Source organism: Apus apus, chromosome 15, assembly GCF_020740795.1.
Source record: "Apus apus isolate bApuApu2 chromosome 15, bApuApu2.pri.cur, whole genome shotgun sequence".
NCBI classification, from domain to species: Eukaryota; Metazoa; Chordata; class Aves; order Apodiformes; family Apodidae; genus Apus; species Apus apus.
In genome coordinates, this window is record NC_067296.1 from 15,683,963 (window position 1) to 15,699,639 (window position 15,677).

The 15,677-nt window shown below is 41.0% G+C and overlaps 1 protein-coding gene across 1 annotated transcript; it reads right to left on the bottom strand.

The window, feature by feature from the left end:
• Window positions 1-550: 550 nt before the first annotated feature.
• Window positions 551-14,980, bottom strand: LOC127391128 (protein-glutamine gamma-glutamyltransferase 6-like). The gene is made up of 13 exons (XM_051633429.1): window positions 14,974-14,980; window positions 13,242-13,415; window positions 12,201-12,440; window positions 11,569-11,687; window positions 10,270-10,398; window positions 9,486-9,663; window positions 8,631-8,766; window positions 7,515-7,618; window positions 5,899-6,141; window positions 4,872-5,216; window positions 3,734-3,891; window positions 1,996-2,129; window positions 551-704 (listed from the first exon to the last, which is right to left on the bottom strand). Exons 1-13 carry the CDS (start codon window positions 14,978-14,980, stop codon window positions 551-553), a joined length of 2,121 nt encoding a protein of 706 aa, XP_051489389.1.
• Window positions 14,981-15,677: the final 697 nt, after the last annotated feature.

The following is a 15,677-nucleotide window of genomic DNA, read 5'->3' on the forward strand; positions in this document are numbered from 1 at the left end:
ATCAGTCCTTTTTTCTTGTCTGTTCTGAAAGGAATAGGTGGAACTTCCTCTGTCATAAGTTAGGAAGATACAATGGTAAAGGGCAGGTGAAGTGTGTGGCAGCAGACGTGGGCAGGTAACAACTTTGGCTATTACTGAATAAAACATATATTTAGTGAATATAAATAAATTATATTAAATGAAGCTTACAAAAACAGCTATTTTAAATTATGTTTCTTGGAAATCTAGCTGCTGTTATTGCTACAAGCTCCAATGCTGAAAACCACTAAATGGTAAAATGCTGAAAAGCACTAGATGCTTTCCTTCAAATTAAATTATATAATGACTTCCACTAGTATTTCTGTTCATTAAGGTCCATAAAACCTTATGTCAGGTTAGGGAATGAAAAAGGTGACACTCATTACAGTGTAGTATATAGTACCTTTTTTAAATTCCGTTCGCAAAACATCACTTTACGTTGGCTGAGTAGTCTGCATTTCTGTGCTGCCAGTCATAATACTGTATGAACACCCATAAACAGAGACAAAACTGAACTGATGGTCAGGTCATATCACTGAGCAGGAGCCACATCAAGCATCACAAATCCCTTAATGTCTGAAAAATGGGTGCAAACCAAGTCCACCTGAAGCTGCCTTGTTCCGCTCTTGTAGGGAATGAGTTCAAATTGGACTGTTGAGCTCTCCTTGGGGGCCATTCTTGCCACACTGAAAGAGAGAATACATTGTTAAGTTCGAGCAGCTGAAACATTCTTAATACATACTCTTCAGTCCCCAGGTCCAAGAGCGTATGGAAAGGAAGAGTCAGAGGAAGTGGCTGCTGTATGTGCATGCCCCTAGCACAGGAGGATGTAACCTTCCATGTCCACAGCCCCCACAGCACCATCCTGGAAGAAAGAACAAATAAGCTGTAATGGATGTGTTGGAATAGTCACGGTTCTCAGGCTGTGTTAGAGAATTATGGGAACATACTGGATGCCTGAGAAATGGTCAGGGCAGGTTTGATGGGGCTCTGGGCAGCCTGATGTAGTGGGAGGTGTCCCTGCCCATGCAGGGAGGTTGGAACTCGATGATCTTTAACGTCCCTTCCAACTCTACCGTTTCTATGGTTCTATTCTATGATTATTTGATCTTTAGAAGAGCTCAAATCCAATGGTATGTCTTACCCTTATTACTCACAACATTTACAGTACTCTAGATAAACTCATGCTGTATTTTGGTGTGGTAAATGTAATTACCTATTGACTTTATGTCCATAGTTAGAAAATAATCTTGGCTGTCCAACACAAGGAGGCTGAGAGAGCGGGGGAAAAGGACCTCTGTGCTCTAAGGAGGTACTGAAGCTGAGCAATACCAATGCTGGTAAGGCAAGTTGACATTCAAGGTCAGGATCTAGACCTGAATTTAGTATTGAATGTACATGAAGACTTAGTGATTCACATAATTACCCATTTTTTGCTATCTTTTTTTTGTTTTCCTCTCACAGTTTCTTGGTGCTAACTCCCCCAGTATAAACATTTTGACACTTCAAAAAAATGTCTTTAAAATAATAAACATGGAGGAGATGGGAGAACAATTTCTTACTGGTATGATACGGATGGACACATTTTTAAGATGTTTTGTTGCAGTGTATGTTTTGGCTCTTCGGTAATGTAATATCCTTCAAGGACTGTTTGGTTTTCCTTTTGCAAACCACAAAAAAAGGAAATTTTTTTAAACTGTTGCCCTTTAGATACTTCAGTCACTAGCTACAGCACTCTTGAGTTACATGCTGCCATTAAAAGCAAGCCACCTCTCCACTCTCTGAGCATTCTGTATGTCAAAGCTTGGCAAGGGAGGTGTAAAACACTCCAGCTAGTTTATGGAGAGCCCTGACATGATGGCATTTTGTCCAAGATTGGTGGAAACAAAAGTTACAGGATTCACAGAATCTTTTTAAAAACACAGTTTTTATTCTAGATTTCCCACCAAAGTTAACAAGTTAATTCCACTCATGTACCTGATTCTCAGTTGCTCTCTGAGCAGGCCACTGCCCTCTGCTCTCAGCACACAGTTCGTCACCACTTCAGACAGTGGGTTGGTGAATGTGACTTGCACGTTGACAGCCTCGTGTACCACTGCTGGACCAAGGACCTAGAGAGAGAAAATATTCTGCTCAGCCATGGCATTATTCTCACTTCTTTGTCATGTTTTTTTCTTTTCTCTTTTACATATTTTTGGGCATTAGACTTCAGGCTTGAGTCAGCCATCCAGTGTGGCTGAGAAAGAACTAACCACTGTAGAACCTACTATTTAATCCTAACTTTTTAACTAGGTCAGTGTATGGTACTATCTCTAACACCTATGATAGATGTGTCATATCACTTATGATATGATACATGCCAGAGTGGGAACAGAGTGAGAATATAAGTATTAACTTGGCTACCTACTGTAGGCAGCTTCAATCAAATTAGCTTTAGTTAGGCTAAGTGAAAGGCTTAGGATTAGAAAACATTAGAGGTGTGAGGCAGAGGGGAACTGTGTTGTCTCAGGAAAAAAAAAATAGAATTACTGTATTTTGACTGAACTAAAGTGGAATGGGCATATCTGGTTATCTTTGTAGATAATGTAACATTAATTAACATAGTGGAGAAGTACAGCACCTCAATTCTATTTCTCTGTTATTGGCCATATGTTTATACAGAAGTTTCAGTTAACAGAAACAAACTCTTGAAACCTAGTTGATGAATCAAAGTAATTTAAATCAGATGCCTACCCTATATAAGCTCTTATTTGCATGATACAACTCAGAATCCTTTTTACAAAGTCTCACTGGAACTTGGTTGGTCTTCAGAAATCGCAAAACCTACAACAATCTAAACTTTTTATTTCTTTGTGTAAACTTGCTTTTCCTGTATGGTTTACAGAGTGGTTTAGGATAACTAGTCTAGTCTGGAGGCTCTGAAAGACTCTGAGAACTGTGCTCCTCCCTCTGTTGGGAACCCTGCAGCAGGCAGATGGCGTTTGATCCGTTCTCTGATCCAGCACAGGAAGGTGCTGAACCGTCCTTGTGTGGGTGTGATGGGCTGCACAAACCCAGCACTGTCCTTGGGCATACATAGCATGGTCTTTCCTGTAGACTAAAAATTGCTTTTCACCCATTGTGCCACATTTGTCAGAAGTCAGCCTTAAGTGACAGCCTCCAGTTCTAATATTAATCATTTGGGAATATGTTACAGAAGGAAAAAAGTGCCACTTTTCCTGATAAGGTGAAGGAACTTTCTTGAGTGGTAGTAATAACGAACCTCACAGCCCCCAGGCATTATCAGCTAGTCAGTGCAGATGTCTTTGGTGAAAATCAGGCTTTCTAAATAAACTGGAAGAGAATGATGAGACTTCCCTGACAAAAGTGGAGGCCTACATATGCTCTAGATCTCTCTCTCTGTTTCTCTGTCTGTCTCTCTGAAGATAATCTTGCCTAGTAACCCTCATAACACCAAGAACTTCACTAGTGCCACATCAATAAGCACTGGCAAGAGTACCATAGCATATCTATGCCTTGGAAACGTTTGCTTTTCCTTAGTGTATCTCACTTCATTTGTGTCAAGCGGCCTATTACTAGAGCAACAAGATCAAATAACCCTCAGGCATAATTTCACTTCCCACACTCCTTCCCATGAGGAGTAGATGGAGTAAGGATTCTAGTTTCTTCTTCTCAGCACGTCTCTCTAGGGACACAAAGGGGAATAGCTTTTTACCTTGATGGTGAGAAATGGATCCTGAAGTACAATATCCTTCTCCACTAGAAGTGAGGCTCCTGGTTTGGTTTTACACACAGCAGTCACTAGGATCTTCCTGTCATCCCTCAGAGAGTTTTTGTACTGGGAATAGGAGATCTTGAATGAAATCTCTTTCACTGGAATGGAAATAGAAATATAATTTCCCCTCCTTTTTTCTGTGTCTAAGTACCAACTGTCTGTAATACATATCTGTCTTCTAAGGAACAAAGATGCACAACCCTGGGGCTGTGCATTTGTGGATGTTGACAGTTAATAGACAGGAGTGATGCTCATAGGTGACTTCTACTTACATTCACATCATAAACTAAATGATCAGGTACAGTTCAGTAGCTGGGCAGTTCTGAGGATGGATATATGTGGCTGGTGTTATTTTTGTTTATCTGGAGCTGGGTATTTAATGCTTCTTCCTTGCAAAGAAGGCAGAAGTGAAAAGATGGTTTGTTTTAAATGGTCTTGCTGAGGCAGCAGTTCAGTTTCTGCCTTAGAGAAGTGCACAGTCAGTCTCTGTGCCAGTGGGGAAGGCAATGGAGCTCAGTACATTGAGGAAAAATGTTAATTTACTGCTGGAACAGTGAAAAGAGATATAATGCATTGTGTATTATCTTGAGAGGGTAATATTAATCTGTTCTACACATCTCATTTTTCAGCACTGTCCCTATAAAAGCAGGGCAAAGGCCACTATCTGCAGGTGGTGTAGCTCTTCCTGCAGCCTGTAGTTACTGTCCTACTGCTGCAAAAGACGTGGGCTTATGTGTCCCCCTGTAATCTCTCTTTGTACTTGGTTTATGGAGAGCTCAACTGCATAGTCTCTGATATATGTCTCTTAGTTGTTCTCTCTTAGCAAAAAAGATCATAATGTAGAACTAATAGTGGCTGTTCTGCGTCAAACAAAATGTCATCCAGCTCAGTATCCTTTCTGACAGTACCCAAAAGCAAATGCAGGGAAAATATCTTTTATATATTTTCTTTTCCCGAGTAGCCTTAACCTCCAACCATTTGCAGATCATGCACTTCTTGAGCCATTCATTATTTCTATGTGATTTGGCCAGAAACCAAAGCTATGTCTTGTCCTAAGCTGTAATAGAATTTAAATTACCTTCTTCAGATCCCAGTTTTATAGACCTAGACAGCTGCAAAATCTCAGCCTTTGGTTTTCTTGTGTAGAGAATGGCTGTAGCTCTCAGTTTAACCCTTATGGTCTTGAAATCTGAGATCAAGTTCCTGAGTGCCAATGTAAGGAGGATATCCTGGCCAATTACAGGAGATGCATCAAGGATTAGCTTTCCTGAGATACTGGGTTTTTGTGCAGGCTGTGTCATATTTTGTCTCCTTGCTGCTGAAGATCGTCTTCTGGGTCTGGTAGTTTTGGTTCTTTTTCCAGTGCTTCTCACACCAAGCAGCTTCAGTGCTTTTTTGTACACACGCCTTTCTTTCAAGGATCCTGCTTTGAAAGATAACACAGTCAGAGATCTCTGCATGCTGGTCATAGTGCAATGGAGCCATAATTGCTCTCAGTAAATACAGTTTAGGAAAGCTGATGAGGGCAAAGATACACAAGAGGAAGTGAGGTCTAACCTAAATGCTCATTTTGACACAAAAGCAAATGAATATACGTAGCCAAGAAGGCTGGCAAGTAAAACCTGCCTGTCAGCTTTAGCTGGCTGCTCATGGGTACCTCTTAGAAGCTGTGAGCAGTAGAAATATAACTCCCAGGAGGGCATAAGGAGGGCAATTGCTTTGTCCTCTCAAATTAGGAAGGGTGAAAAAATCCTCTTGCAGAAACTGTCCCCAGACAACTCTCCAGAAAGGCTATTGCTGCATGTCGTAAGAGAATTATTCTCAATAGGTGATCAGAACAGCTAGGACAGGATATTTTTACAGAAGTAGTGTTGACTTTGCATTGAATACATTTGTGGTTTATGGAATACATTAGTGTTTTTCAAGGGCCACAAAGGCCATGTGGAATCACTGTCATCTGACAGTAAGTCCCAAGACTTTGAAAACTCACAATTTCTTTGCTCCAGAAGAATTAAAGAAATAAAATCAGTGCTCAATCCAGCAAAGACCAAAATTATTTTTGATCCTGACAATCTGTAGCAAGACAACTGTAATAAAGAATTTACCTTCTGGATATTTGTAATTGTCAGTGACATCCACACGGGAGTTGGTGCCCACTGCTTTGGTGCTGATAAATTTTCCAATCTTTCTAGTATTAGAATAAATTCTCTCCTTTCTTTTGTTGCTGTAATGAATCCAAGTAACACAGTCAGCATTCACTGCTGCAAACACAAATGAGCTGTCATAATCCAGGTTCACATCCCCTTCCTTAATGGCTCTCGTGGAGGCAGGACCACACTGATACATGCCTGGATTTGAAAAAAGGAGAAACTAAATGACTGCCTATTGCAAAAGAACAGGCATTCTCATGCTGACAGCAAAAGGGAGAAGTGGTCACTCCAAAGATACCTTTGGATAATGGCTCGATGTCCAGGTGGGAACCAGTGACAAGTGGTGTTCCTCAGGGGTCAGTACTGGGACTGGTGCTGCTTAACATCTTTGTCAGCAACATGCATTGAGTGCACCCTCAGCAAGTTTGCTGAAGACACCAAGCTGTATGGTGTGGTCAGCATGCTGGAGGGAAGGGATGCCATCCAGAGGGACCTTGACAGGTTTGAGAGCTGGGCCTGTGCCAACCTCATGAAGTTCAACAAGGCTAAATGCAAGGTCCTGCACCTGAGTTGAGGCAATCCCAAGCACCAATACAGGTTGGGTGGAGAATGGATTGAGAACAGCCTTGAGGAGAAGGACACTGGGGTGTTGGTTGATGAAAAACTCAACATGAGCCAGCAATGCGCACTTGCAGCCCAGAACACCAACTGTATCCTGGGCTGCATTAAAAGAAGCGTGGCCAGCAGGTCAAGGGAGGTGATTCTGCTTTTCTACTCTGCACTCATGAGACCCCACCTGGAGAATTGTATCCAGTTCTGGACCCCCCAGCACAGGAAGGATATGGAGCTCTTGGAGCAAGTCCAGACGAGGACCACAAAGATGATCTGAGGGCTGGAGCAGCTCTGCTACAAAGACAGGCTGAGAGAGTTGGGGCTGTTCAGCGTGGAGAAAACAAGGCTCCAAGGAGACCTTAGAGCACCTTCCAGTGCCTGAAGGGGCTGCAGGAAAGCTGGGGAGGGACTTTTTACCAGGGTGTGTAGTGATAGGACGAGGGGTAATGGTTTTAAGCAGGAAGAGGGTAGATTTAGGTGACACACTAGGAAGAAATTCTTTGCTGTGAGGGTGGGGAGACCCTGGCCCAGGTTGCCCAGGGAAGCTGTGGCTGCCCCATCCCTGGAAGTGTTGAAGGGCAGGTTGGATGGGGCTTGGAGCAACCTGGTCCAGTGGAAGCTGTCTCTGCCCATGCAGGGGGTTGGAACTAGATTATCTTTAAGGTCTCTCCCAACAGAAACCATTCTATGATGATTCTGTGTTTAAGGTAACAGCATGTCCAGAGATTCCACATGCATTTTCTCTCGAAAGGTGGGAGCATAGAGGAGGTTGTAAGGCTAATAAGGTGTAGGGAGAGCTACCACTTCTTATGATGTGTGCTGTGTGAAATGTGCTTTTCTTGTGCGCTCAAATTAATGCTACACGTACAGGGAGTAGATAGAAGAGAGTTGTCCTGAAATGTCAGTGGCAATCTACAAATAACGGTATCTACAGCTTTTTATATTTACAACAGTGTTACCTTTGCTTCTTTCCTGGGGTGTTGCATCCAGAACCTGCCATCCATCATAAAAAGAGCCAAGATCTCTTCTAATGAACCAGCTTTCATTCCAGACATGGAAATTCCTGAAACGGAGGTAGAACAGGGAATCTCTGGTTCATACAATTAATTTTATATTGAAAGATTTGATAAATTTATGGTGCAATGCAAGAAATAACCCTACTCAAGTGAATGAACACTCTTCTGTGGAGAGACCACCTGCTGCCTCCTTTCTTGAGTACCTTTTTCCCCTTATTTGCCAGCTGTGTTCAGGTCTCTGAGAAATGTTGGGATGTTATGAAACAAATAATGATTTGTTGCAGAGTCAAGTATTGAATTCTGGACATTCCAAAACAACATACTGTACAGCCAAAGGTCTCCTGCACACATTGCTGTCTGTTGGTATTTAATTCACAGGTGCTTTCTACTTCATGTCACCCTTGTCCCATCCAGTCCACATGCTACAGGGTGCTCGTTCACTGAAACATTGACAGAAGCAGTACAAGACATATGCAGTGTGATAGTTTTTGAGCACTTGTTTGTCAGAAGCATCATTTTTAACAGCTTCTCTGAGGTGAAAGAAACAACATGTTCTTCCTGAAGGACGGGATGGAATTTTTCTCAGCTGCATTAAACATGTACTTTTACTTTAGTAACCTCTCAGTGTTCTGCTGATCATGGAAGACGGAGACAATCAATGACATGTAGCACAGAAGCTGGGTTCTAAAACTTAGGGACTTCTCTAGGATAGAGGGGACTCTGCTCTAGGAATCAAGGGACAAGCTGATACCATTTGTGGGCAAGAGGTTAATCACTTTTCTACTTTTTCTGGAAAAATTCATACAGTAGAGATAAATTCAGCAGTTATGTTTTCAGATTGTATGTTGAATAACAATGATACAGAGAATCTCCTCTGTTAATTCTTCAGAATGATACATCTGAGCACATACTGCATTTCTGAACACTGTTGATTTTTTAGTATGGGTTTTATATCACCGGGAGCATGAGGCTGGGGGGAGTTTCAGGTGCATAGTTCAAGGTATTTTAATTAGTGGAGAAGATAATGGACGAAATATTAAGAAAAAAAATAATATTTACCACACACTGTCTTCAGTCAAGTGCAGGGTTTTTCCAGAAATGTCAATGTACTTATCAATACTCAGATTTATATTACTGTCATGGGCAGAGTTGAAGTTTGTAATAACACGAGTAGGTATTCCCAAGGATCTCAGAACTGCAACATAGAATACCATAAAAGTGCTGTAAACCTATTTTATAGACATTTAGAAAGAATTTTTCTGTTTTTCTTGGCTAAGAAGTAGTGTATACATTTTCAGGGGGGAAACAAACCCTCAGAGACTTCCCTCTCATATATGATGCAATTCACAGTCATTGTGCACAATTGCTTAGAAGACAGTTCCACTCACTTGACATTCTTAGCTGCCATTTTCTTTTTAAGAAGAGTTAGATTCACCCATTTTTAAAAATCTTTCATTCTTCATCCTGTTCTCCCTCCCGTTTTCTCCCTGTGTTTGTTTCCTTGTTACCTAACTCTTTTTCCTCTTCCCCTGTGAGATATACTTCTTGGTTACATTATTTTTCCCTTGTATTTAAAAAAGAAAAAAAATTATTCTTGTCTCTCAGAGCAGCTCTGAATGGAAACTGGTTTTCTATGAATCCTGGCTTTGAAACTGGAAACCTTTGCTCTTTTCACCAGCCCAGCCTGGTGAACCACTTTGCATTTTGTCTGATGACTCACAAAACTGGGGTGCAGTATTAAAACCCATTTTAACCAACTGTTTAAAACAAGAAAATAACCTTTGATGCACAGAAGACCCTAGGTTCTTCACTCTCTGTCAAAGCTGAAACAGCTTCAACAGTAATGCCACAAAGTTAAAAGTACAGAAATTCTAGTAAGCTTCCTTTCTGGTGGCGTTCTTCCTTCTTGTTTACCTGTGCACATCACTCCTGCAAAGACCCAGCACTGGCCGTACCGGACAGGCTTGTATCTCTGCCTGTACCACTTCCGAAGGATGGTCACACTTCCACTCCACTGCAAGGGGTTGGTTCCTGAGCAGTAATTTCCATTCCACTTCCCTTCGACTACTCCCTTTTCATCATTGCTGTTAACCTGAAAGAGTCCTTCTCATGAGAGAATTAAAATATTTACAGAAAAGGGGAGAGAGGGAAATGGGCAGAAATGATCCTGTTTGTACCACTGTTCTCATTGGCCGAGTGGTGGGACATAGTATTTGAACCTTAGAGAGAATTCTGTCTGCTCAAGTGCAACAATTGGAACAAATCCCTCTTAAGCAAGGAATACTAAATACACACATTAAATGCAGTCATGCCAACACCAATTTTCCAAAATACTTTTCACTTGGTGTTTGAAAAAAATAGCAAATTATTTCAGAATGGACACAGGCTTTCCAAATTAGTGAAAAGATCTAATGTACTGAAAATCTGATAGGAAAATACATCTGAGATTCAGTGTCCATCTGAGATTCAGTGTCTCAAAAGTTCCCCATCCTTCCAGTTATGAGAAAACTTTTGGGAAGAAGGTAAATTAAACTTTGGGGGCATTTTTCCTTGAGAATGGATTTCCATTTTATCTCTTCTGCAGCTATTTTTTGCAGAAAAGTTAGCTACTCTGTACAAAAAATGAGGCATTTACAATAAAAGTATTAGGTTTTGGTAGGAGGTGTGCTGTACAGCTGTAGGTAATGGATCCCTGTACCATAGCACTGACGATCCTGCTCACATAGACAGGATTGTTTCTGTTGGATACATCGACCGCTGGATCCTGGCGGTGGCTCAGGCTTCGATCCAGTATAGCCAGAGAGATATCAAGGATATCCTCTTCAAACTGAAATCAAAACAAGCAGTATATTAAAGGCTAATTTCATACATAAACCCAAGGATAAGTTCCCCACCTATTTTCCTTCTCCTAGCACAATAGGATGATGTTGGTAATAGAGACATTTTCTGTTCTGTTAAAGAAAACAGGGCCAAGAAGAAAGCATGAACACTAGGCTGCTGACTCTCCACAGTATTTCAAATACAGTGTGTTTATGAACATGGTTTGAGGCCATGCTGGCATCCATGAAGACATTATGTGGCCTGATTGAATGGATGAGACCGCTCCAGGTCTGGCTCAGCAGGATTTGCACCCTCCCACATCCTGTCATGCCCCTACAGAAACCTTCCTGTTATGAAAGCTTCACTCAAAGTGAAGTGATGGGCTGCCTTCAACTTGTATCAGATGATCTGAACTGAAGGAAACCCACAAAAATAATTATTGTTGATTATGGTCACAGAGTCAGTGTTGAGCCTAGAGAATACCAAAGTGCTGTGTGGATGTGGTTGGGCAAGGGTGCCATTTGACAGCTGAGACAGAAAGCAGATCTGGCCTCATTTCATTAATTAGTGTAAAAGTAGCCACAGTGACTAGGAGGATTGGTAGAAATGCTGTGTGTGCAACTGCTAGTGCAGTTTTAAGGCACGAATGGTGAGGAATGGTTTGACTGGCCCAAGAAGTTGCAGGATAACTAGGTGACTACAGATGGACTGTAGTTGCAACTGTATTTGTAGAAGTTATGCTTAGAATACAACTGGAGTTGTTTCAGTTGAGTAGATTTGGGATACCCTTTTAGTGTCTTCTGCCCTGTTATTGAACCAACTGTGTAAATATTTAGATGCACGAGTCTCACAGTGCATAGAGTTTAACCCTGGAATGGCTTCCTTTGTTCTTTACAAGGGTCAAGAAACAAGTAGAATTTCACCAGTTTGTGTCGTGTGCAAACAAAAACTAAAATTGTGCTTTGTTGCTTCTATTTCTGTATTAGCACAGGCCAGACAGGAGAAGTGATCCTGGTACTGCTGTAATGGATTGACAAGGGAGACATAACTGCAAGAAAATCCTAAGTGAGAGAGGAATTCTGAGCTTTCAGACTATGAGCTAATTATTCTCTCTCCTCAGGGGGTTATTTACCCAGTATTATTATTTTCAAAGTTCTGGAATAGGTGATGTGTTTACCTGTCCGTAGTTCCAAGCTTCTGATTGAATACATTTTTCCAGTCCCTGAAATATGATTCCACTATCATTCAGGACATACTCCCATCGCTCCTTTTCATTAGCCATGTAGACATCATCACCTAGAAGCAGAGTGAGACATGCTAGCTGAAAGAAAATCCATTTTGCTCTAATTGAAAATCTCACTTCAAGGGGAGTTCTGGGGAACAGGTCAGGCTCCCCGTGCATTCAGGCTTAGGACTCCCTTGCTATGTCTCTGTAATCATCTAGACTGTGAATACAGTAAGCATGAAGTTCTTTTGAGAGGAACTGACTATGCTCCTGTCCCTTCACTAATCTCACTATGTGTCTTACTGGTAGGTAATGCTTTGTTTACAACTGAAGACAAGTATCAGAGGGAAAAGCTTCTAGAATAAATATTTGGAATATTTCCTGACTGATTTCTTACTCTACAAGCAAGAGGCTGGATCCCTGAGGCAATGCAGCACTGAAGAAGGATCAAAAACTTGATCCTTGAGCAAAAAAAATATGATCTTTCTGTAGTTATAACTTTGAGGTACATGCTTTCAAGTGACACACAGATTTCCTGACTGAGGCAATGAGTTATTTGAATGACATAGTACATCAAAACATACTTGGACACCAGGGATTGAAGAGTAGCACAAACTGGCCCAGGAGTGTTGAAGAGACCTTGTTCCTGGAAACAATCTGGAGTCTGAGTTTGTATTGTCCAATGACAGCATTGGCTGGGCTGAATATTGTGAAGTTCATGCATCCAGGCTCACTGGGCTCTTGGGCTGCACTCCAGCCATTTTCACTCTCCTCGGAAAGGTTAAATACAGCCTTGGTCTGCAGTGATTCTGCTGGAGATGGTCCTGCCAGAGGGAACAGGGACAGCAATTCTGAATGACAGCTGTGGGTGACAAACTTGAGGTCAGTGATGATCTCAATTCCATATATTTTTAAAGGAAAGATAGTGGCTTATCAGATCAAATGCTTAATTGCTGTAGACAAGCTGTGCTCCAATCCATCCACTCATACTGTCAGCCCTCTGTGTTATGTGCACAACCCAGTGAAGGTGAGCACACCTGTCATCGTTCTAGACAAGAGAGGAGGCAAGCCTGTTGTCCTGAAAGCCTGACAGTTAAAAAATGTGTGGGCAGGATGTGCCACACATTTTAATACACATTTCATTAAGAGTTAGCAGCTGCCTGAAGAATTTTTTGGAGAAGCTTTTTGGGAAAGATATAGAGAAGAGTCTGATGAATGGGATCAGGTAGGCTGTTCTAGTAATAGGGAACACATGAAGTTAATCAAGGGGAGTTTAAACAGGTGAGTAGAGAGGAAAAAAAATGGGGGGTGGTGGTCTGTAATGGGACCACAGAATGAAGACAACTTGCAGTATTGCAGGTAAGTCCTCAGGAGTAGAGGTACAGGCTTATTTTTAGGCTCTTACTGGCCTCTGCCTTCCTCTTAATTGTTATCTTAACTGTCTGTTGCCTTATGGTACAGACTGAACTTTGAAATATGAGTTCCTATGCCTAAAATGCCAATGAATCCTGAATGGTACAGGACAGATCTTACTGAGTCAGGAATGGACCATGCAGAGCTGTAAGGTATGAGTGTTTTTGAGCTGGGGTGACTTGGATGGGAGATGAGTGCTGTGGGGAAGTTACCTGTGCTGGCAATAAAGGTGAAGTTGTCCCCAGATTGAACTGTTGTTTGAAGGTTCAGAGTGATCTTGAAGGCCTGTCCTCTCCTCAAGATTGCTTCTGTGCTGCTGTAATCAGAGGTGTGGTGTGCAGCTTTATTTAGTCTAGATTGCCAATCAACACTTGCTATTTTCAGGTCTATAAAAACAGAAGGCAAGTTAATTAAAAACATTGTTCCTTAAAACTTGTACATCTTTTAAGCTTGTCTAATGTAATAGTTTTATTGTATTTATACATAGTTGTAGTTACATACTCTAGGAAAACAGAAAAATCCATTAAAAACTGCAGAATAAACAACAACTTAGAGGAACAGCTAAATATCTTTTCTGTAGGCATCTTTCAGAGTCAGAAAAAACAATAATTCAGATAATTCATCTTTGATTAAAAAAAAACTCAAAACCCTACTGTACTTAGATAAGACTTTGTTAAAGTTTGAAGAAGCTGTTCTATTCCACCATGTTCCTGTTCTTTTTCTGTGGGGGTCTCCAATTCCCAAAATGCTTTACAGATGTACAGAAAGAAGTATTAAAACTCCCATGAGCGAGTGCACACCTGATCCTGGAAGCACTGTATGACAGATATTTAATAGAATGCTATTATCTTTATTGTTGCACTTACACATTGTGTTCTTGTGTTTCTTGTAGCTCAGTTAATTTGCAGTCTTGTTGCTTGAAGCTGGGTGTTGTTTTGCATTCTATTGGAAAAAGATAACCAGCAGAGGACAGATGGTAGTACTGGGTGTATCTTGAGGTAGTGCTATGGGTTGCTGTATTGTACCATGATAGGTTGTGCCTGTTTCTGAAAATGGGACAATGAAGAACAGATTAAAAAAGCTTTCAGCCTTCCTTGTTCCTTGATCAATTAAAAAACAACAACAAAAAATCAACCAAGAAACAAAAAATATAGATCCCTCTATGAATGCATGTGTTTGAGAAGTGCCTTTTCCTGATATGATATTTCAGAGGAACTTCGTTTGAAGAAAATTGCCCACTGTGACTAGAACATGTTAACCTTTTGCAGATCAGTGGTGCTGTAAGCAACACTTCGTTTTGCTGAACTACAATAGAGGACTCGGTTTAGCACCACCTTGAATCACCTGGAATGAAGCTCGTATCCAAGTGAATCCAGAGGCTAAATTGTGGATAGACTTTGTGTGTGTTATGACACATCTTTCTAAACAGAGATCTATAGAGTGTGAGATTGAGAGCAACTGCAATACAACACATAGAGACTGGGATTGTACTTTGAGAAAGCAGCATGCAGGGTGGTGAACCTGGGAGCCAGGTGACCGTGGCCACCAGTGACCTGTCTGAGGCCAGACACCAATTCCATATCAGAGAGGGATTAGTCTGAGACTTCTGTGTGGCAGTTTGATGCCCAAATCGCTACCCAGCTGTGTTGATTAGGTGGCTGCAAAAGCACTGTATAGAGTAGCTAATAGATATGCAGAAAAAGATTTCCATACTGTTTTTCTGTGTAACAGAAAAAAACCCCAATGTATTCAAGACCCATGATATTAAACAAAAACAAAACAAAAGTAACTTTTAGTCTATAGTATACAATAATGCACTTAATCCCAAAAGGGCTGAATTGCCAAGAGAACGACTAGATGTAATTTATCCTGTTTCCTCAGTAAATGTCACTCATCTGTATGGGAAGAGTGATGTCTGGAGCAATCAGACTGTTGTTAACTCACCCGCCATACGGTTTCTTTCTTCTTTTCCACAATAGTGTGTTGTTCAGGTTACAGATACAAAAGTGTGCAAGAACATTCTGAATCCTCTTCCACCAGCATGAGTAACGAAAGGTTTAGGACTCTGGATGAACTGCACTACATAAGCTAGAGTTTATACAAGCTGGGTGTGACTTGTGGTTGCTAGTTAGTTTTTTTTGTATTGGTGTCCTATGTGAGCATGTACTTATGACTGCTTTAATTGCATGTCTTGAATCTAATTATGCTTATTTGAAACAAGTGAATGGCTGAGGAAAGATGATAAACAGTATCCTGGTGTCTTAACTACTAAGAGGGGAAAATAGCCCAAATTGGATCTAATGAAGGAAGTACAATCTTGAGTAGACTGAAGAAACTTAATTTTGGATGTTTTAGTTTCTGTCAATTTAGGTTTTTGGAGACTGTATGTACAGAGGGCAGGTTTGGACAAATACATTGTACAACATGGACATGGAGTGATGTAATAGGTTTGTGATAAATGAGTGTTACTAATTAGTGTTACTGTCATTCAGCAGCAACATGGCTGAGCATAGAGCACTTTTTTGTTGTTTTGTTTTTTGTTTGTTTGTGGGTTTTTTTGCAGGTCTGCCTGAGTATCTTTTACATAACTGCATATAATTAATTATTTCTTGGAAGCATACAGAGTTGTGACATTCTCATTTCCTGTT